Source organism: Oncorhynchus gorbuscha, linkage group LG09 (assembly GCF_021184085.1).
Source record: "Oncorhynchus gorbuscha isolate QuinsamMale2020 ecotype Even-year linkage group LG09, OgorEven_v1.0, whole genome shotgun sequence".
Classification (NCBI taxonomy): Eukaryota; Metazoa; Chordata; class Actinopteri; order Salmoniformes; family Salmonidae; genus Oncorhynchus; species Oncorhynchus gorbuscha.
In genome coordinates, this window is record NC_060181.1 from 77,038,601 (window position 1) to 77,061,380 (window position 22,780).

Here is a 22,780-nt window from a genome sequence, read left to right on the forward strand (position 1 = left end):
TAACACAATTTAATTAAATCTGCTAAAAAAAAATATTAAATAAAGCCCTACTCGTGCAGTAGGTTATGATACGTTCTGAATGATATTTATCAAATAAATGTAGTACTATTTTTTCCATAAATCCCTGACGATGTTGATTTAGTGTTGGATGGTCAGTTACGAGAGTCCAGTTTCGGATTCCTCTTCCAGGAGTTGTTATTTCTCTCATCTGCAATTGGTTGACACATTTTGGCTCTCTCTCTTTCTAGGCTTCTCATTGGACGCGCGAGGTTTGACAGTGAGCGAGAGGGTTGCACTTAACGCTTCGGAAAAAAAGTTATCCAGAAGTGAGTATCAATCAGAGAGCGGGGAGAAGGACAAAAAGAGAAGAAGGAAGAGGCAGAAAAGCAGGACGGAGAGACAAAAGCGACAGATAACATTACTTTCGAGCAATCAAACGCGCCGTAGAGATGGCATATCATATCGTTAGAGGTTTGAAACATAATTTATAGTCATAGTTTTTGGATTACTTTCGTCATTGTCGACTCTTTGCACTGTTGTAAACATTGACGTGCGCATTTTCCTTGTGCTCACTGCTTGGACGGAGTTTTTGTTTTCCCTCTTGTGGATTTGCCTTGGGAGAAATGAGTGACAGGAGGCGATCTGCCGCTGCTCTGAGCTCGAGAGCGCACGCCTTTTCGGTGGAAGCCCTGATCGGGTCAAACAAGAAGAGAAAGCTCCGCGCCTGGGAGGAAAAGGAGCTGGAGTTGTCTATGGAGAGCCTCGCCACCAACGGACAATTAGGAGACGGCGACGACCCTGCACATTGTCTAGATATCGACCCCGGTCAGTGCGTAACCACCATTACTTCATATTTTGGGGTTGTTGAATATTGTTATGCTTCCATCACAAAACTACGGATTATATCTCATGGAAAAGAGGAATACAGAAAAGGCAACCATTTCATCACCATCTCAAAGTTTACGAGTCATTCTTTTTCCTCAGATAACTAATGTGGAATAATATAGTAGCCTACTACTGTAGGCTAATAGTGCCCGTAAATAATATATGTTTGTAGTTTAACATAACTATATACCGTTGGCCTAATAGTGGTGTATTAACATTGTGTAAATTGTCAAAGAAGTTAACCACAAAGTATTGATTTTGTATAAGAACCATTGCTTTAACAAATTAATTGTCATGTCAGTAGAAGCACGCAGAAAACGTAGTAGCCTCTCGTGGAAGGTCACGGTTAATTTTCTTATTGCGCTACTATATTCATTCATAACGTAAATGGTTACCTTAAAAGTTGTTTTACCAGTGTTTTACAAATGACTACATATTGGTACAACATACAGGTCGCATGTGAGGCCAGTGCTCCCTCTCTATTAGGCCTAGCTGGGTAAAATCTATTTCACGTGTGCCTTCCCACTGAGCACAGACATCAATTCAACGTCTATTACACATTGGTTCAATGTCATTTCATTGAAATGACGTGCAAACAACGTTGATTCAACCAGTGTGTGACCAGAGGGTCTCTATTGATACAATACAATTGGCCATACAGGTGACGCCAGTGGAGACATGATCAATTGTAATTAATATTTACATATTAAGATGGTCTTGAATTGAGAGAGATATTTGGCAGAGATGAGATAGGCCTACATTAGCAGCAAGGTTACACGAATTAGTGTAGTTTCTGTGGTTCAATGCAAATCATGCATTTTTTGCATTCAAGATATCGTAGAAATAAGCCAAATCTGGGGTTTTTATTTAAAAAAAATCGTGAGTCCAAATATAATATAAGACAATGTGTGTGAAGAGAGTGTGTGTGTTGTTTGCACATGGTTAGCCTGTGTGTATTTTCTATTCCAATTTCGTGCAGCATATACAGACCTAGTCTGACGCCATAATTGTTCATATTTGGGAAACAATAGGCCAATGAAACGTACGTTTAAACAATTTGTGTTATTATGTTGTATTGGTTTATTTGTCCAATAATATAAACTATTTCGCTATATGAAATGAAGGACACGCAACCCCCGTCTGCGTTTGACCTATAGGCCTACTCAAAATGTGTTCAGTGGATTACTTTAAGTCTAAGGAAAACATCAACACAGCTTTCAGTCAATTCTTGAGCCATAATATTATTTTGAAACGTTTTAAATATATTTATTTTTACAGTGTATTCGCTATAGGAAAAACGGCGATTATGTAGAGACTCGGGCCTCAATCTCCAAGTAGCACTCACCTATACGAGCAATGGTGGGTATACAGAATAGCTTAAAACAGAATTGGGACATCAATGTATATTTAATTCAAATGGATGATTATGAATTTTGTATGCCTAAATCCCAAAATTGAAATGCCCAGCCTAATTGTAATGGCCTGCTATGAATCACGTAGGCTTTTTATTACTGTCAAAACATTTCATATCCACAAATCGCAATTCTCAAAATCTTTTCAAAATCTTTTATCGTTTTTTATTTGTTGGAAATGTTGTAATAAGCAAAAGAAAGTAGCTTAGCCTATCAGGATTTTCAATAGGTCGAAGTTATTGCAGGCCTAGGCCTACAGTGCGCATGTCACATTATATTCAAGTTAGGATAGGCCTATCTATTATTTTAAATGCTAGAATGTTCTAAATTATTAACGAAGACAGCTAAATCTGTATGAAAAACTTTTATATGTCACAAATGTATCGTATTCTTTACGTTTTGTGGGATTTGGGACAGGATTGAATTGAAGAACACTGCATTGATCTTATCGGAGAGACTAATGTCAAAAGCAGACAACAATGACACAATCTTGAGGCTTCGAGCTTGAGTATCCTTGCTTTATTAACTACATGACGATGAAGATACTCCATACCCTGGCCTATTCTAACCTCCTCTGGCCTCAGATATGAATCGTAGGCCTAATATAAATTGATAAATATCCTCTCAGCTCATTATAGCCTACATTGAATTTCAACAGACACGTAAAACCAACAATCCCCATTACAACTGGATTCACAATAGGTCTTGTAGCCTATAGACAAAAGGCGAAGTCCCTCCTGCTTTTTCTCGAATATGTAGGCCTGCATTAATGATCTAAAATGGTCTAAAACGTTTTGCATTACAGGCTATATGCCCATATATTATTTGGTTCATTAAAATCACTGTAGACTGATTTAGCGTCACGTGCATGGCTTTATGATCTACATATTTATTTTTAATTTTACAATACATTGTTGAGGCCTGGTCAAGCTGCATGGTCGAGAAGCCTTCCGCAAAATGACTGGACCCCCGCGCACAGAGGTTGCTGACTGAAATACGCCAGCCGCCAAGCGTTGGGCATTTGGTGGATGCCTCACAAATGAGGAGAACCGAACTAAATTAGTTCACAGCTGAGATGCAGGGTATCGGTACTACCATTGACAATTGGACAGCGAGCCAGTCAGTCAAATACAGGTTATATATCCTCCACGGTTTCACATGAGCTGTTCCAGTTGGAGTCGTCGTTAATTGAAAAGTCACGTTGTCTCGACGAACTCCATGTCATTATGAGCCAGATTCCTGGCAGCGTTGCAGGCAGTGTGTGAGAGTATCCAGCCTTGACTAGCCTCCAATTGACGCGTAGACCAGCCATCATTGAAAACAGCTCGTCTCTGTGGTCAGTTTGTGCGGTTTCGGCTTTTTGCTTAATGATTTTGCCTCCATGTGAAGCTTTCAAACCGACATGGTCATATAACATTCTTATTGAAAGACACGTCTTGGAAGAATATATAAAAATAGTGAGAACACCACACAATAGCTTAAACTGAATGAATCCCAATGTGTTTTCCCAGAGAACCAACATGTATGACAAACATGACCTTAGTTTCAGATAAGCACATGTAGGCCTGTCTGCAGAATTTCCACTCCAAAGCAAGGACTATTATCAATATTAAATGACTTGCCTGAAATGTAAATATCAGCACTGTCAGGTGTGTGGAAGAGAGAACATACAAAACCTGTAATAATAAGACAGAGTACTGTCATTGTGGATTTACAAATACATATATATAACATATAGCAGATTGCCTTTAATCTCACTCTTAAAGAAAGCCTATTACTGGCCTATTACTAAATGGTTTGTATAGCATCTATGTCTCACACAGGGAATCGGTAATTATATTATGGATAATAATTTAGACTTGTAATTTGTATTTTCACAGTCTATGGGGTGACACTGGATCTTAAGAGACAGGCATAGGCTACTGTCACTGAACTGTTGAATCTTTATTTTAACCCATATATTTGTGATTTTGTGTTTACTCTGTCCGTACTTCATTTAACTCTGTGGTTTAAATATGTTTTCGTATTCTGTATAACTATATATTATATACTGTATGATATATAAATTGTCACTTGGTACTGATTATCCCAGAACCATTTTCTACATTAGAGACTCAAATGTAAAAATTCTGCCTCTGAAAAGAAAAGCCAAAATGTAAGACAACATATGTGTGCGCTATTAAAATGGTTAAATCTGTATTTTATTGCCTCTCCCTAACATGGGTCTGAATTAAATTCAGGCAGAAACAGGTGGTTCTGCTTCTTGTGGATTGGGTTACTCTTCAATTTCATGGTTGGTAGATTGCTACTTACCCACTCTGTTACAACTGTATTAAATGCATCTTCTATTCATAAACCTGTTTCCATAGGAAGGACTTTACCTTGTAAGGCAAATGTGTAATGATCACCAATGACCAGATCAGTCTTACTCTTTGAATAGTCCATTGTTCCAATTCAATAGTCACACACACATTTGTTAGTTTCTTAACATGCTTTTTTCCAAATTAGATCATTACATAGTGATTGAGTTTGTGTGTGAGAATAAGAAGCTAAAATCCATAATATTCTTTGTGTTATAAAAGTGTTATAATTCACATTCAAACTATCTAGACTTCTTGTTGTGACAAACCGAAGACATCATTATTGTTATTTTTTTCAAACTTGGTAGACGTACAGGGAAAATCAATGTTCTCTGTCTAATGAGGTTCAACACAAGTTGATTTCTCTGTGCCTAACCACAAGTTAGTTTATAGGGTTTTGAAAAAGTGAGTGCTGTTCTCCATAGTTTAGTAGAGTCTGGTGCAGTCTTTATTGGACAACTGTCTATGATTGTAGTTGGTCTGCATTAATCACGCAGTTGAGGTTAGCGCCAGATTTCTGACTCTGCTTCTACCCTTTTCTCTATTAGCTGCAGCGAGGTGCTACTTCCTTAAATATATGTATTTGTTCCTCTCTTCCTCTCACTACGTCTCATTCATTGTCTCCCCATTTCTCTCTCGATATGTTTCTTTTTACCCAGCAATATCCTGTGTAATGTGGGATAGATGTGTGTCGTTTCTCTCACTTGTGTTGCTCAGCTGTACTGACTAGTTATAGTGGGTGAGACAGAGCAGGCTGTCAGTGAGTAGGGGGACAGTGGGATAACTGTGGTGGACAGGGACTGGTCTGGTGACATATGAGGGACAACGGGGTGACTCATTGAGGGCTGGTAGACGTACACAGTGCAGCTTGATGACAGCAAAGGCCTGAGATGACAGCAGCAACCAGGCTGTCATGGTTGCTCTGAGCAGGCACAGATATCTGGTTTGGCCTCTTCCGCTGTGTGGCTGATGGCTGTGGGGCTGTATGGGCCAAATCAACAGCCACTCTGTCAGCCTTGTTCTTCGGCTCACACATGGTGTGAGAGAGAGGATCATCACCGCCAGCCAATACGCTGAAAGGATCTCTCAAGTGGAAGACGAAAAGTCTTTCCCTTAAATATCTCACTCCTTTTCTCTGCACCTCTCTCTCGCTCTCTTTCTTCCTCTCTCTTTCTTCCTCTCTCTCATTACTCTCTCACCCCCCTCTCACACTAATCTCTCTCTCTCTCTCTCTCTCTCTCTCTCTCTCTCTCTCTCTCTCTCTCTCTCTCTCTCTCTCTCTCTCTCTCTCTCTCTCTCTCTCTCTCTCTCTCTCTCACCCCCTCTCTCTCACCCCTCTCTCTCTCTCTCCCTCCCTCTCTCACCCCCCCCAATCTCTCTCTATCTCCCTCCCTCTCATCCACTCAATGCTCTTGTCTCTTGTTTTGGGGCTGGTGATCACTTGGTGGTTAGTCCTGGGCCACACTCCAGTCTTTAGCAGTCCTGCATCTGCATAACCCTGCTTACCTGGTGTGTCCTTCCAAAGAAACCTACTCATGTCAGGGCTCTCAATAAATAATACAATATTACATCCCTGGGACTAAACACCTCCCTCTGCAACTGGATCCTGGACTGTCTGACCAGGTTTTCCCCAGGTGGTAAGGGTAGGTAACAACACATCCGCCACACTGATCGTCAACACTGGGGCCCCTCAGGGGTGCGTGCTCAGTCCCCTCCTATACTCCCTGTTCAATATATAATATAATAATATATGCCATTTAGCAGACGCTTTTATCCAAAGCGACTTACAGTCATGTGTGCATGACTGCACGGCCAGACACGACTCCAACATCATCATTAAATTTGCCGATGACACAACAGTGGTTGGCCTGATCACAGACAACGACGAGATCGCCTATGGGGAGGAGGTCAGAGACCTGGCCGTGTGGCGCCAGGACAACAACTCTCCCTCCTTTGATCAAGACAAAGGAGATGATTGTGGACTACAGGAAAATAAGGACCAAGCATGCCCCCATTCTCATCGATGGGGCTACAATGGAGCAGTTTGAGAGCTTCAAGTTCCTTGGTGTCCACATCACCAACAAACTAACATGGTCCAAGCACACTAAGACAGTCGTGAAGAGGGCACACCAAAACCTATTCCCCCCCAGGAGACTGAAAAGATTTGGCATGGGTCCACAGATCCTCAAAAGGTGCTACAGCTGCACCATCGAGAGCATCCTGGTTGCATCACTGCCTGGTATGGCAACTGCTCGGCCTCCGACCACAAGGCACTACAGAGGGTAGTGTGAACGGCCCAGTACATCACTGGGGACAAGCTTCCTGCCATCCAGGACTTCTATACCAGGCGGTGTCAGAGGAAGGGCCTAAAAATTGTCAAAGACTCCAGCCTCCCTAGTCATAGACGGTTCTCTCTGCTACCGCACGGCAAGCGGTACCGGAGCGCCAAGTCTAGATTTAAGAGGCTTCTAAACAGCTTCTACACCCAAGCCGTAAGACTCCTGAACATCTAGTCAAATGACTACCCAGACTATCTACTCTTTAACTACTTGTTACTTTTATCTCTTATTCTTATCCTTATTTTTTAAACTGCATTGTTGGTTAGGGGCTCGTAAGTAAGCATTTCACTGTAAGGTCTACCCACACCTGTTGTATTCAGTGCATGTGACTAATAAAATTTGGTTTGATTTGAATTGATATTGGCACAAACAAAGGAGACAGTACATTAATAAAAAATAGAATGCATAACTTTACAGTAGACTGTATAGAACTCTACCTGGAACCAAACAATTGTTGTCCTATGGGGACAGCCAAAGAGCCATTTTGGAACCCTTTTGGAACCCTTTATATGGAAACTAAGATCTGGAACAGTTAATCTGGGAAATTTTGTCAATACATGTTGTTTATGTAGGTTGCACTTCTTTTTCCATTTTCATTGATGTTATTGTGTTGCCTCTATTAGAGATTTCATGGGAAAAAATATAAGAACTTTGTTATAACTTTGTCGTGGATCCTTTTCATATGGCGTAGTAATATATGACATAAGACTATATACATCGTAATATGAATTCAAGTGTGCAGTTCGTGAGTATGTTTATTTGAATAATACGTCTTAAATTCATATGGGCATGAGTCTGTTAGTCATACTTTATATTTGTATGCTCCCATTGACTGTGGCGTGGCATTCAATTGGGTTCATTTTTCATATTTTTTTATTTTGTTCGTGGGCGTTTTTTTTCTCCATGTAAAAATACCCATTTCGTTTGATGCATGCTTTATCCTTGTGCTTTTTTGTATACCCCTGGATACTTTATGACATTTCAAACGTAAGTGGAATAGTTTTCGTCAGATTTCAATTTTCTCCAGTTTTGGTGCTTTCTTTGAGTTCATGCTTGCAGGTGATTTGGCCTCAACGGGCAATACCAGAGACCATACAAAACAGGTCAATACTCAACGCTAATTTTCCTAAAGCCCCGGCTCTACTTCTGGCTGCATTTTCATAATCTTGATAATCTTCACAGATTCGGAGGCGAGCCCCGGATCAGACGGTGAGGGTTTGGCGGAGAGGACGTCGTGCTCCTTCGGCTCCCCCGCGGACCTGGCCCCGGCGGCCTGCGAGCCGTCTCCCGCTGCCTCCATGGAGGATATTCAGGTGGAGCTGCAGTGCGCAGACCTCTGGAAGCGCTTCCATGAAATTGGCACGGAGATGATCATCACTAAAGCGGGGAGGTAAAGCAACTGCTGCATATTTATGATTTATTAAGGGACTCATCTGATATTATATTTCCTTCTAGGAATAGGCTGCGCTGAACACATGTTCTGTGTTCGCCTACTATAGGATAGACTAGGCATATGACCTAGTTTTCTATAGGTTTTACGACTAGGTGCATTGCCTCTGAAGACGCAAAATTGTTTATGAAGTTCTGTGCAAAATTGATTATAATTGCTACATTTTCCACGCACGCACACGCACACAGACACACGCACACCGAGCCTAGTTTTGCGCAGAAGATGCCCGTCCTCTATGGGAATTAACCCTGTTTTTGAGGGGTGCTAATGTGTTGCACATGGGGGAAAGGGCTCCGGACGTGCGAGGGCCGCTCCAATCACAGGCCATACATGAAGTGTGAGGGTATTCCATGGCTGATGTCAGAGAATAGCCGGAGCAGAAAAGAACTGTTTCCAATTCATCTCTTTGAAACATGTTTTCGGTTTTCTTGCCCTTTTGGGTAGCAATTACAACCTAAACCGAGCATATAACTAAACCTACACTGTTCTCAGGAAGACCTTTCCCCTGCGCGCTCTCACCGGGAAGGCCATGTATTTCCCGTCCATTTTGAATTTTATGATCAAGCAATATGAGAAGGGAACTTATTGCTTGATTTATTTTTTTTTGCCGTTAAGGAAATTTATTAAGTCCACGTATTCACAAAGTAAGCCTAAAAATAAAGCGGTCCAGGGTATAACTATTCCCTCCTTCAAACAAATGAAAAACATTGGGAAAGAATGTTCCTCTGTAGGTCTATAGTTTGTAATACATTAACCTATTTACATATATGTTTATTAGGGTATTTGCAGATATTAGGGTATTTGCAGATAGAAGGTGAAGAGGTTTATCTAACCTAGGCATAAATGACTTTAGTTTCAAAAGCCACTTGATTTTACAGTTCAGTTTTCTTTAAACTACCACTGCAAACTTCAGCTAACCTTAGCCACCACAAGCCACCAATCAATTGAAGTGATGGAGAATCTGAGTATGTTTAATTTAAAAAAAATGTCCAAATCACCTGAAATCAATTCAACTCAACTCCATGTTTGGTTTGATGTTTCCTAAAGGTGATTTGGCCATAAAAAAAACATGCTCACATGCCCCCATCACTTCCATTGATTGTTAGCTTGTGGTGGCTAAAGTTAGCTGAAGTTTGTAGTGGTTTAACGATAACTGAACCATGGATTACAGTTTCTCTTATTTTCAGGGTGAGGAACCATCTAACATCAAGTTCTAAAATAATGACCTACTCCTTTAATTAATGCCATTTCAGCACCCTGTTTTGAGTTCAGAGGAGGGGGGGCGCATCTACCCTCTTTCTTTCTACATGTCTTTGTTTTGTATGTCATGTTTTGTATTATTTGTTCTGCACCCAGAACTCTGGGTCTTGTTGTTCCTGTATGCTCTTTTATGTTTAGATAAGAATTGTATACCTGTTTATACACCATTCTTGTGTGTGTTTAATAAAAACTATTTTAAACAAAATACATATATATAGATTTCATTTTTTTAATGGATCAGAAATATTACTTATGTGTTAGGCTACCATTTAATGTCAATTAAGGAGAAATAGAGGCCCAGTAAAAACATCAGCATCAAACCTTTAGATTTGTCCCCATCTAGTCTAGGCTAGTATAGGCTAATATAGACCTACTACTTTTAACAACAAAAATATTATGATATTAATCACATTTATTAAACATATGATAATTCCTCTGACTATGTAACATGCATCAGAGGAGAGCGAGGGCAGAGCGGAATGTTCTATGGCCTAACATATGGATGCGCATATTTCCCTTCTCATTTGAAAATGCTTTCCATTTTGTTAAACTAGATATTCACTGATTATTTTTGTCGAACTTAATTTATTTGAAGCTGGCCAATTAGTCTACATGTTTTTATGGAGAAATGTTAAGGACCACGTTGTTTGCGTGTTGAATTTTCTTTTGGTAGGCCTAGGCCAATATCAAATTGCATAATATATATAAGTTGTACTGTGAAGTTGTAAAGTTGTATTTTCCGGTTTGCTCTTATGTTAATAATATATGTACGCTAATTTGACAGCTAACCCGTAAATCAGATTTACCTAAACAATATATGATCAACGTTGTTTTTATGATATTCATGAATCAGATTTACGTTGTTAATCGCCCCATGAATAGAATCAGTCCCTGTTTCAATGCAGTAGGCCTAGAGTTTACAGGACTGGCTGCGTGTATTTCATGGCTCTGCTAATAATAAGCCTATAAATTCAGAGGAGGAAGGAAGTAAGAAAACAGCCCTCTTTTCTCATTATGAGGGAAAAGATGTATGGCGTTTAAATGAAATAAAAATGCTGCTTTTGAAGTGTACAACGAGGAATTAACTTGTAAATGTATCTGTGTATGCAGTCCTGCTTTTAATATGGCGTCTGTTTGTGTTCTAAACTTATTTTCCTGGTTTGATTTGTGTCGAATAACAACAAAAAAACTTCTCATGATTGGGTACACATTGTCAAGGAAGAGTGAGTTTGTTGCCAGCTCGTGCATTAAGACAGTTTCAATCTTCTTTGATGATGAAATGACCTACTTTCTTAAATCAGAATAATATTTATTTAATGAAGACATGGAACTTTGATAGACATTTGAATGAATTATCATAAAGTTGTGCATCTAGGCACTGTTATGATGGGATGAGGGGTGAAAATGACCTCATATGACTGGCAAAACATTGGTCTAACTTCAAACCTTGTCTCTCTCTTGGGTGTTGTGAATTTTCTCAGTGATTTGCCCAGTGGTGCACTAGAATGTATTTCAAGTGACATTATACCTAATTAATTATACTTAATGTCTGCATGGTGCAGGGTTTCTTTTCCCCTTTTTATTGCTGATACTCATAATCCAATATTAAACTTTGCAAGCTAGTTTGCTAATATCACACACTCTCTCTCTCTCCCTCTCTCTGTCCTCTCATAGGCGGATGTTCCCTGCAATGAGAGTAAAGATTGTGGGTCTGGACCCCCATCAGCAGTATTACATAGCCATGGACATTGTTCCTGTGGACAATAAGAGATACAGGTATGCTCCTATCTTCTTAAGGTATGCTCACACTTCTTAGTGCTTCCAAACATTTCCTAACTTCCCAACTAATTTCCTAACTTCCCCATTCAGATGGGTGTGTACAATGATGTATCCACAGTGATGTACACATACAGTGTCTTCAGAAAGTATTAATACACCTTGACTTTTAGTTGTTTTACAGCCTGAATTCAAAATGGATGAAATAAAAATAAAAGTCACACCCATCTACACACAATACCCTACAATGACAAAGTGAAAACATGTTTTTAGAAATTGTTACTCATTTATTGAAAATGAAATACAGAAATATCTAATTTACTTACTTAACTATTCACACCCCTGAGTCAATACTTTGTAGAAGCACATTTGCCAGTGATTACAACTGTGAGTCTTTCTGGATAAGTCTCTAAGAGCTTTCCACACCTGGATTATACAACATTTGCCCATAATTATTTTCAAAATTCTTCAAGCTCTGTGGAATTGGTTGGTGATAATTTCTAGGCAAGCATTTTCAGGTCTTGCCATAGATTTTCAAGTAGATTTAAGTAAAAACTTTAACTTGGCAACTCAGTCTTGTTGTTCACTGTCTTCTTGGTAAGCAATTCAAGTGTAGATTTGGCCTTGTGATTTAGGTTATTGTCCTGGTGAAAAGTGAGTTCATCTCCCATTGTCTGGTGGAAAGCAGACTGAATCAGGTCTTCCTCTAGGACTGTTCCTGTGCTTAGCGCCATTCCATTTATTTTTATCCTGAAAAACTCCCCATCCTTAATGATTACAAGCATACCCATAACATGATACAGCCACCAGTATGCTTGGAAATATGGAGAGTGGTACTCAGTAATGTATTGTATTGTATTTTCCCAAAACATAACACTTTCTACTCAGGACAAAAAGTGAATTGCTTTGCCAGAATTTTTGCAGTATTACTGTACTTTAGTGCCTTGTTGTAAACAGGTTGCATGTTTTGGAATATTTTAATTCTGTACATGCTTCCTTCTTTTCACTCTGTCAATTAGGTTAGTAATTGTGGCGTAACTACAAGGTTGTTGATCCATCCTCAGTTTTCTCCTATCACAGCCATTAAACTCTGTAACTGTTTTAAAGTCACCATTGGCTTCATGGTGAAATCCCGGAGCAGTTTCCTTCCTCTCCGGCAACTGAGTTAGGAAGGACGCCTTTGTGGTGACTGAGTGTATTGATATACCACCCAAAGTGTAATTAATAACTTCACCATGCTCAAAGGGATATTCAATGTCTGCTTTTTTAAATTTGACCCATTGACGAACAGGTGCCCTTCTTTGCGAGCCATTGCAAAACCTCCCTGGTCTTTGTGGTTGAATCTGTTTGAAATTCACTGCTTGACTGAGGAACCTTACAGATAATTGTATATGTGGGGTACAGAGATGAGGTAGTCATTCAAAAATCATGTTAAACACTATTATTGCACACAGAGTGAGTCCATGCAACTTAATATGTGACATGTTAAGCACATTTTTACTCCTGAACATATTTAGACTTGCCATAACAAATGGGTTGAACATGTATTGACTCAAGACATTTAAAACATTTTTTTTTACAAATTCATTTGTAAAAATTCCTTAAATAAGTATTCCACTTTTACATTATGGGGTATTGTGTGTAGGTGTAAGAGTTTTGCTTCCGTTCTTCTCCTCGCCCCTACCTGGTCTCAAACCAGGGACCCTCTGCACACATCAACAACAGTCACCCACGAAGCACCGTTACCCATCGCTCCACAAAAGCTGCGGCCCTTGCAGAGCAAGGGGAACCACTACTTCAAGGTCTCAGAGCGAGTGACGTCACCGATTGAAACCCTATTAGCACGCACCCCGCTAACTAGCTAGCCATTTCACACTGGTTACATAGGCCAGTGACAAAACATCTCAATGTTATCCATTTTAAATTCAGGCTGTAACACAACAACATTTGGAAAAAGTCATGGTGTGTGAATACTTTCTGAAGGCACTGTTCATTAAATACAACACATTAATGGGACATGACACTCGCCATGTCTGAGATTGATGTTCTAATTCAGTCAAACAAAACTAGTCTCCTCCCCATCTTGGATGAAATAGCCTACTATTGATAAATTGTTGTTGTGTATTTTAAGATGGAGAATGGTTGAAAAAAAAAACCATGGACAGATCATTTCACATGGTGATAAGAAATGCAGATATACACATAAATCTGAATGGAACCTGAAACAATGTTCTTTACTGTATGTCCATCTTGGGGATAGGTTTTTATGATGGATATCTCCAGTTAAAGTATCTGAATGAATTTCTGGCATAGAACACAATGTCTGGCGCTCCAGAGAAGGACACCAGAGGAGAATGAAAAGTATTTATCATGATGTGTTTATGGTTCGAGTGAGACCATCAAATTGATAGCTTTATTCACTGAGTAAATGGCAAAGCATATTTTTATTGTAAACCTATTTGACCGTGGTGGAATAATAGTTTTATATATGTAAGTTATCTCCGCCATCTCAGGACGCAGTGTCAGAGCGACAGACAAAACGGCAGTGTCATAGTTGCAATAACGTTATAACAGCGCTATGGATGGGTTACCATGCCTTTGTTTGATTTTATCTCATATTGAACACAGAGTACATCTTCAGTTTATATATCAATAACATGCATTAATGATATGATTGTTACAGACATTTTTACTATGTTAAGTTTTATTTGATAAACAGAACTTGGCTTTCTTGAACGGAACACTGAAGAACCACTTTAACAATGCATTTTCAGTAGTTAAACTTTATGTTTTCTCTTCCCAAGTTGTTTATTTACATTTTTTAATTGAAGCACTGTAGAACCCTGGCTCTCTCACTGACTGAAGCATTTGCCTTAGAGTGAACGCTCCAGAAAACCAAAATATCATGGAAGATTTTTAGAAGCCAAAAGATCTTGTAAAATTAAATAGGATTTTCATCCCGGCTCGGGACTTTACCACAGGGCTTTGTAAACTGAGCTCCAAGCTGTCACTGGAATGTCTCATAGTTCTCATAGAGGGGGTCTGGAAATACAGTCGTTACTTGCTTTACTTAGGCTCTCTGCCTCTCTTTAGGAACTTCTTGTTTATTCTGGGCTCTTTAAATCTCTATATATTAAGTGTCCTTTATGTGGACAGTTGGTAAGTCTTAAGTTTGAATCACATTGCGCACACAGACCAGCAATGTCAAGCTCTTAAAATTGACTTTGTCCGCAATATGTGAACACACACACACACACACACACACACACACACACACACACACACACACACACACACACACACACACACACACACACACACACACACACACACACACACACACACACACACACACACACACACACACACACACACACACACACACACACACACACACACACACACGAAAACACATGTTTACATACGAAGACTTGACTTGATGAACTCAATCCTGTAGGGTAATGTAACAGTAATATTTACTCTGTCAGTAAGGTAACCCAATTTCCAGTCTGGGTTTGGCAAGTGTGTGTCAGTCTGAATTTCTGTTTGTCCATAAAAGTATATATCTGTTTGATGAGTTGCATGCATACATATGTTGTGTCGGTGGTCTGTGTGTGTGTGTGTGTGTGTGTGTATAGGAAGTGTGGTGTTGGATGAGGAGGCGTGCATACTCCCCACCCCCCCATCTGTCCAAAGGGTGTCACATAAAGTCAGATCTTTATTGATTGTGCTGGAGCCAGATGGCAGATTTATGGAAGATGAAAGGGGACTAATCAAATTTCCAGTCCTGTTTGGGGCTAAGGTTTCTCTCTTCCTTAACACTTTCCCTGCTACACCGAGCTTAACCCTAAACAGCACTCCAAACAGGAAATTACACAAACGCCTGGCATTCTGTGTGTGTGTTTGGTCTGGGGTCGGGTCTGTGTGTGTGTGTGTGTGTGTGTGGAGAGAGTGTTTGTAGGTGTGTACAGGGGGGTCAAGGATGTGTGTGTGTGTGTATGAGAGAGAGAGACTAGAGGGTTGTGTAATAACAAAGAGGCCAAATTAGAGTTTTGTCCATGTTTTACCGCTGAATGATGACTTTGGCAGAGGCGTTGCAAGTAAGCACTTTCAACTGTGCACATGGCCAGAACTAAAGGCAAACAGCTGTGCCTGGGGCTACAGTGGACTGGAATCCCCCTCGTGCTACAGTCAGTCAGCCAGTCAGTGAGGGGAATGCTCTATGGTGGGCGGGGCAGCCAAATTGTACCGTAACTTACAATCCAACATAAAATGTTATGACTAAGCTTAATTGGTAATATGTCATTAAAAGCATATGTAGTGTGTGGGGATATTTGATGTCTCTATTGTGAACAAGCCCTGCATCTGAAACACATGACACATGATGTCCAAGACTTCAATGCTTCCCAATAACATGCAAAACCTGTTGAAAAAAACTGAAAATGAAATGTGGTTTGGTGCTGATACGTCTGTCACTGTGTGTGTATCATCCAGGTATGTGTACCACAGCTCCAAGTGGATGGTGGCGGGGAACGCGGACTCCCCCGTGCCCCCGCGGGTCTACATCCACCCAGACTCCCTGGCTTCTGGAGACACCTGGATGAGGCAGGTGGTCAGCTTCGACAAACTCAAACTCACCAACAATGAGCTGGACGACCAGGGCCATGTGAGTGAGCCGGTGAGCCGGCTTAACTTGACATACCAACTCTTGCCTCCCTCCTACACCTGTACACTGTTACACCTGTACACTTGAACACTGTTACACTTCTACACTAATATAAAGATGTATTAGTAAGTGTATTGTTTCAGTATTTCTCAAAGTGCTTCACATTATAGCAGGGGAATTTATTTCACCCCACCCATGTATAGATGAGACTATTCTTAGAGAAGAAGAGAGACTGTTTTTGCTACTTCGGCCTTAATCGACTGATACTGAAACAGTCGATTGGTCGTGATGTAGTTATGGCACATGATGGATCTCCTCATGACATGAACTCAGTGCTGTTACAGGCCAGATTGGTTTGATTACCAAGTTGTTGAAACAGTCAGAAGCCGGTGCATACCCATTTCTCCATTGGGGTCCTGATTAGGGATGCCAGTGCGGCGCTGGTAGGCTGGCACACCCTGGTCCTCAATGTGGGCCTGTTTTCCACCCGGCCAGCTGATTCTATCGCAGCTCCGTTCTTCTGACAAATGTAATAACAGATGCAGCAGTGGGTGAGTATTTTGAGGGTAGTCAGTCAAGGCCCCTTTTTCCTCTCCCACAGCCTCGTTATAAGGCCTTTGTTCTCCTGGAGGCCTCGAGGCGAGAGGAAATTAACTTTGTAACTTCCTGTGTGGGAAACCTCACCGCATATAGGCTGGTATCTGACCCATCTCTCTTCTCTTCTTCCTCCGACTACTATCAAACCTCTCCATCAACAGCGGTGGCTATTGGTTATTAATCATCTGTTTCATGTGCTGCTGATTTTTCAAGCTGATTGGCTTTTGGTTGTGATTCATGAATTAGATAGAAATATGTCGCTGAAGTGACTGCATTGCTATAGAAGGCTGTCAGGGACATTACAACATGTATTGTTTTGACAAGAGATCTGTCAGATAATACCCTTGGCTGCTCCGTGTTGTTGTGAGCTCAGTGTGTGTACGTGTGACGGGGGCAGGGTTGACCTGACTCAGGCCCAGGCAAGACTCAGAACCCTTGGTCATAACTGCAGGGTCCCGTGAGCCGACCAGGGGGGCAAGGGGAAGGTGATGGGGGGCCCTGGCTAGAAATTACATTTACTGTCACTGTTATTCAGTACTGTTTCCCCAATCTCTGTTTGAAATGACCCCCTTAGTTGTCTGCGGCTCCAAGGAGGCTTTCTCACTCGGGCTGTAATCAAGAGCAGACAGAGAGCCGGAGGGAAGGCTGGGCCGTCGTAACCTGACTCCTCGGCTCTGCTCTCTGGTGTTAAATACTTACCTCACCACCTCTCTCATTAGAAGTGTGGACTCATGTTCCTCTTAATTATATAGCTCTGATATGAATTCAGACTTACTTAGACACTTACACACACACACACATATATAAATACACACACACACACACACACACACACACACACACACACACACACACACACACACACACACACACACACACACACACACACACACACACACACACACACACACACACACACACACACACACACACACACACACACACACACACACACACACACACACACACACACACACACACACACACAGAGAGAGAATGTAACCATTACGATCTCTCTGTGGTTTCAGATCATCCTTCACTCCATGCATAAGTACCAGCCTCGTGTCCATGTGATCAGAAAGGACTTCAGCAGTGACCTGTCCCCCACAAAGCCTGTTCCCAGCGGAGAGGGAGTGAAGACCTTCAGTTTCCCTGAGACTGTCTTCACCACTGTCACCGCCTACCAGAACCAACAGGTCTGAGACCAGACACCTTTCTCTTTGTTGCTACAATGGTATGTTGCCACTCAATGGGTCTATCTTCACCAGGCATAGGATCAATTCATTTTCATTTCTGGAAGTGAACATCAATTCAATTTATGAATGGAAAATGACCAATTATTAATATTATTAACTCAAATTCAGATTTTCATGAAATTCTTTCTTCATTCATACATTCATTAGGTCCCTCTTCAATAAAAAAAACGTTATGTTGACCCGTTTTTTCCCTCTCCAACATGTCTATCTGTCATCACTATGTCATGTGTTTTGATTGTAATGTTTTTCTTTCCTGCAGATAACAAGACTAAAGATCGACCGCAACCCATTTGCTAAAGGATTTCGGGATTCAGGCAGAAACAGGTATATATTTCCCCAGTAACCCGAGGTCCGTGTAATGCAGCATGATTCAGTGTTCGCCATGCTGTGTGGCGCAAATATTTCATTTTCTCCAACGTGGCCTTTAATATGGAAATAATCCCCTGGAGATACCTCCTAATCCCATATGCTGCTCCATATAAAATCAGTCACTCTCTCCCCTGCCAAGAAAACCCCATTACATCTGAGATAGAACCACATGTTTTGGGTAGGGCTCTCTCTCTTTCCCTCCTTTTCTCTGTCTGCCTCTCTCTCTGTGTGCCTCTTTCTGTGTGCCTCTCTCTCTCTCTGTACGTCTGTACGTCTGTGTGTCTGTCTGTCTGTCTGTCTGTCTGTCTGTCTGTCTGTCTGTCTGTCTGTCTGTCTGTCTGTCTGTCTGTCTGTCTGTCTGTCTGTCTGTCTGTCTGTCTGTCTGTCTGTCTGTCTGTCTGTCTGTCTGTCTGTCTGTCTGTCTGTCTGTCTGTCTGTCTGTCTGTCTGTCTGTCTGTCTGTCTGTCTGTCTGTCTGTCTGTCTGTCTGTCTGTCTGTCTGTCTGTCTGTCTGTCTGTCTGTCTGTCTGTCTGTCTGTCTGTCTGTCTGTCTGTCTGTCTGTCTGAATTATCATATATAGCGGGGGAAACACTGAACCAGACCCTCAGCACATGAAAGCTCCCCTCCCATCTGGAGCACATTTTCGGCACAGATATTTGAAACATCTTTTTTTCATTTTTCAAACAATAGAGTGCCGGGTTTATGAACTAGCATTAGAATTTCATTGCAGAAAATGACAGATTAAAAGATTATGCAGGAATAGGATATTTATAGACAGAAAATGTATTTATCTTTACATATCCTAACTCTGCTCATGGAAGTAATTTACCCCATTACTGTTAAACTGTGCAGAGTAATGCCACATTAAAGCGATCTGAAATCAATAAAAACAGGGACATATTACACAAGCTAAATTGTACAATTACCTACTGAGTTGGTTCTCTATGTATTTATATGTTAATACAGATCCATCTCAGGCATTAAATTATGATTATGTCGTCAATTGGATTTTGGCTGGTGACACATTACTTTATGAGGTAAAACAGGGCATAGCTTATTTGTTGGGTTTTGATCCTGAGCACTATGAATGAGCGCACTGATGGCCAGGGCCAGTGTGATTAGCGTAGTGCGCTAACGAGCTGGAATGGCCCGGGAGTTACTGGCCCTAAAATAACATGGTCGGGACAGGCCCTCGTTTCCCTGGGATAGGGCTCAGCAGGGCACACAGGAGTAAATCACGCAGGAAGGAGAACCGTGTTCAAGATGAAATGTCACCCAGATTTATGTTCACAGTAAAAACCTGCTCATTTTAATGGCTCCAGTTTCCTCCGTCTGACTCCACTTCTCCTTCTCTGCCTCTCTCTTTCCAACCTCTCTCACTCATACTTACACTCCCTCCTTTCTCTATGTGCCTCTCTTGTTCTTTTGACTATCTGTTTTCCTGTCACAACTCTTCCTTCCTCTTTCTCTTGCCCCGCCCTTGTTATGTTTTATGTACCCAACCCTTCCCTCACACTGACCCTCTTTTCTTCTTCTTCCACTGTTTCAGTCTCTCGTTCTCTCTCTCACACAGGACTGGTCTGGAGGCGATCATGGAGACCTATGCGTTCTGGAGACCGCCTGTGAGGACACTCACGTTTGAGGACTTCACCAACATGCAGAAACAGCAAGGTGTGTAAAACTGTATTTAAACTATGTCCTAATCTCCCATCTACACTCTCTCACTGTCACTGCATACCTTTTCCTTTCCTTTCCCAACACATCAATTATCTATGTCCTTCATCAGTCTGGTCATCACTGGTCATCACTTTTGGCATGTCCGTCTGACTTGGAATGTACTGAACTTTTCACATTCTACAGGACCTTAACAATAAAATAATTAAATGACCCCTGTGGCTTTTGGACGGCTTTGTGACGTGAGCGGTATCAGTGAAAGTCTCATGCGTCTCTCCCCAGCGAGCACAGCCCAGTGTCTCTACTCATGGCTCGTATCACAGGCCCAACCGATGCTTAAAGCAAGTCAATTTCTTCAGCACTCCTTTCTCCGAGGTCATGATGACGTTACGTCACTCAGTATTTTGTCTGTGTCGACATCTGTTTGTTATCACAAACTCCTCCAAACCGATTAGATGTTAATTAAAGTCCTCGCGCCTCTGATGAACTTTGGGCACGCCGTAAGGACTGAGCACCCCTCCCCCACCCCCCCAGCTCCACCAGACGGCCTTCCAGTGGGGTAATCAACCGTTCCCCTCAGCAACACTAACGCTGCTCTAACCACTGACGACCAGAAAGGAAAACATGACATCACTGTGATATCTTCCTCTCCTTACCAACAAAAACTTGCAGAACTGAGCTGAACAGAACAGCTGTATTATCAAAGCCATATGGCGTAGTCAGAATCACAACTCTGGCCAAGAGAGAATCCTGAATTAGTTAGTTATGCAGTGTTTTTTTTTCTTTGGCTGGTTTCAAATGGAATTTTAGTGAATGCGGCCCAAATTCTCATTAATAAAGAAATATGTGAGTGATATCCCACAGCGATCGGTTGACTCCAAAAGCTTGACTTATTGCATGTTAACCTGTGCCAAGATGAGTTTTTTATATTTTTTACGGTCATACATGTCTAAATTATGAATGCATGATTCTTTGAGAAAAGGGGCAAGCTCAGAGCTCTGTTGACCCGACATGTAATGTACCAAACTGAAGCCACATTTATGCTCAGAAACAATTACTGTAATTTACGAGAGGGTTTAAGATCCCATAAATAGTACAATTTAAAAGAAGTAACGCGGTCATGCAATTAGTCCTTAAAATCAGATGTTGAGCAAGTCGAGGTGGTGAAGTCAGCTGCAATTTACAAGTAAGTGTAATATCGAATTCTTCAATACATATGAATTAAGATGCTTATGCACCAGTCTTAAACAGCACTCTCTTATTTGACCGGTTAAGATCAAACGGCAGCAGTTGCTGGAAGGAGACATTCTGGCGGCGAATGGCTGAAATGAGAGATATTGTCAGAGTGTGATTGTTGGCCAGTGTTTGTGTTGATGTTTCACTCTGTAGCGCTGGTTCTGTCTCACTGTCTTTGCGTTGTGTGTGTGTCTCTGTGTGTTTTTTAGGAGGAAGCACGGGCACCTCTCCCACCACCTCCAGCACAGGAACCCCCTCCCCTTCTGGTGCAGCCCACCTCCTGTCCCCCTCCTGCTCACCGCCTACCTTCCACCTGGCCCCCAACACCTTCAATGTGGGCTGCAGGGAGAGCCAGTTGTGCAGCATGGGGTTGTCTGAGTACCCGGCCTGCGCCCGCAGCAACATGGCGGCCCTACAGGGCTATGGGGGCCTGGCTGAAAGCTCCTACGGACGCCTCCAGGCAGCAGGGGGCACTGTGGCCTCCACCCAGCAGTCTGAATCCTTCCTGCCCCAGAGGACTTCCTCCCTGATTGCTGCGGGAATGCAGGGGGGCGGCCATGGCTCTCTGTCCAGTGGCAGCAGTGGAAGTGCTGGCGGAAAGATGGATGCCTATGGAGGTCAGTTGACCTCGTTCCCGGCCTCCCAGCTGCAGTATGTGATGCAGGCGGGCTCTAGCTCAGCTTCTGGCTCTTCCTCCTCTGGCTCCTCCCCCTCATCCGCCCACATGTTCAGCGGGGGCCACCACCATGTGCAACAGGGGTCCTACAATGCCTTCTCACTCCACAACCCCTACAACCTGTATGGATACAACTTCCCCACCTCCCCGCGTCTGGCTACCAGCCCCGAGAAGCCCCAGGGCGGCCTCCTGTGTTCCTCTTCCCCTGCCGGGGCATTTGCCGAGCGCCAGTACCTGTCCAACGGTGGCATGGACAGCATGCACATGATCGGCAATCCCTCCACTGGCCAGCAGGGGGCAGGCTCCTGTGATGGCCGGCAGTATGGCTCCTCCTCTCAAATGTCTATGCACATCGTGTAAAAACTAGGATCTCACTTCTGACCCATTTTCGCTGTCCCATTATTTCAACAAGTTATGTTTCTTCTACGATAAATCTGTTATCTCAGATGTGCTATTGATGTTGAGTCATTTTACGTTTAGCGTTTGTAATACTGAGGTAGTGTACAAAGTTAACCTTTCAAAAAAATGCCTTGTCATCTCATGATGCTTGTTGTTTTGAATTTCCCCCCAACAGGCTTTATTCAACGGAATGAAACTGTTATTTAATTGCCACAATAGTGTTAAAAAGGCAAAGTGAAACCGTATACCTGACTCTCTCAGTAACTGTTCAGAACACTAACCCCATTATTGGGGACACACAGAGGGATCCGTGAAGGAGAGGGGCCCATATACTCTTACTGTGCAGGGATTCTCAGGAGTGAACCCATGAATTTGTTATGGTGCAATAGTAATGACAGCCTCTACAGTAACTCAGCCCTGTTGCT

General features: G+C 42.0%; 1 protein-coding gene across 2 annotated transcripts; it reads left to right on the forward strand.

Annotated features, from left to right (window-relative positions):
* Positions 1 to 304: 304 nt before the first annotated feature.
* Positions 305 to 22,403, forward strand: LOC124044106 (T-box transcription factor TBX15-like). Of its 2 annotated transcripts, none has more exons than XM_046363558.1 (8): positions 305 to 825; positions 8,179 to 8,386; positions 11,381 to 11,482; positions 15,977 to 16,160; positions 17,774 to 17,941; positions 18,261 to 18,325; positions 19,944 to 20,041; positions 21,490 to 22,403. In XM_046363558.1, exons 1-8 carry the CDS (start codon positions 624 to 626, stop codon positions 22,314 to 22,316), a joined length of 1,854 nt encoding a protein of 617 aa, XP_046219514.1. In that variant the 5' UTR covers positions 305 to 623; the 3' UTR covers positions 22,317 to 22,403. The 2 variants fall into 2 exon arrangements, with proteins under 2 accessions (XP_046219514.1, XP_046219515.1); XM_046363559.1 differs by having other exon boundaries at positions 15,977 to 16,148.
* The last annotated feature ends 377 nt before the right edge of the window (positions 22,404 to 22,780 follow it).

What these genes read in the sequence shown, in the direction of transcription:
- LOC124044106 (XM_046363558.1), top strand. Translation starts at nt 624, where the DNA reads ATGAGTGACAGGAGGCGATCTGCCGCTGCTCTGAGCTCGAGAGCGCAC. An exon ending in CCGCCTACCAGAACCAACAG is followed by an intron (nt 17,942 to 18,260) that starts GTCTGAGACCAG and finishes TCTTTCCTGCAG; the next exon opens with ATAACAAGACTAAAGATCGA. An exon ending in CGGGATTCAGGCAGAAACAG is followed by an intron (nt 18,326 to 19,943) that starts GTATATATTTCC and finishes TCTCTCACACAG; the next exon opens with GACTGGTCTGGAGGCGATCA.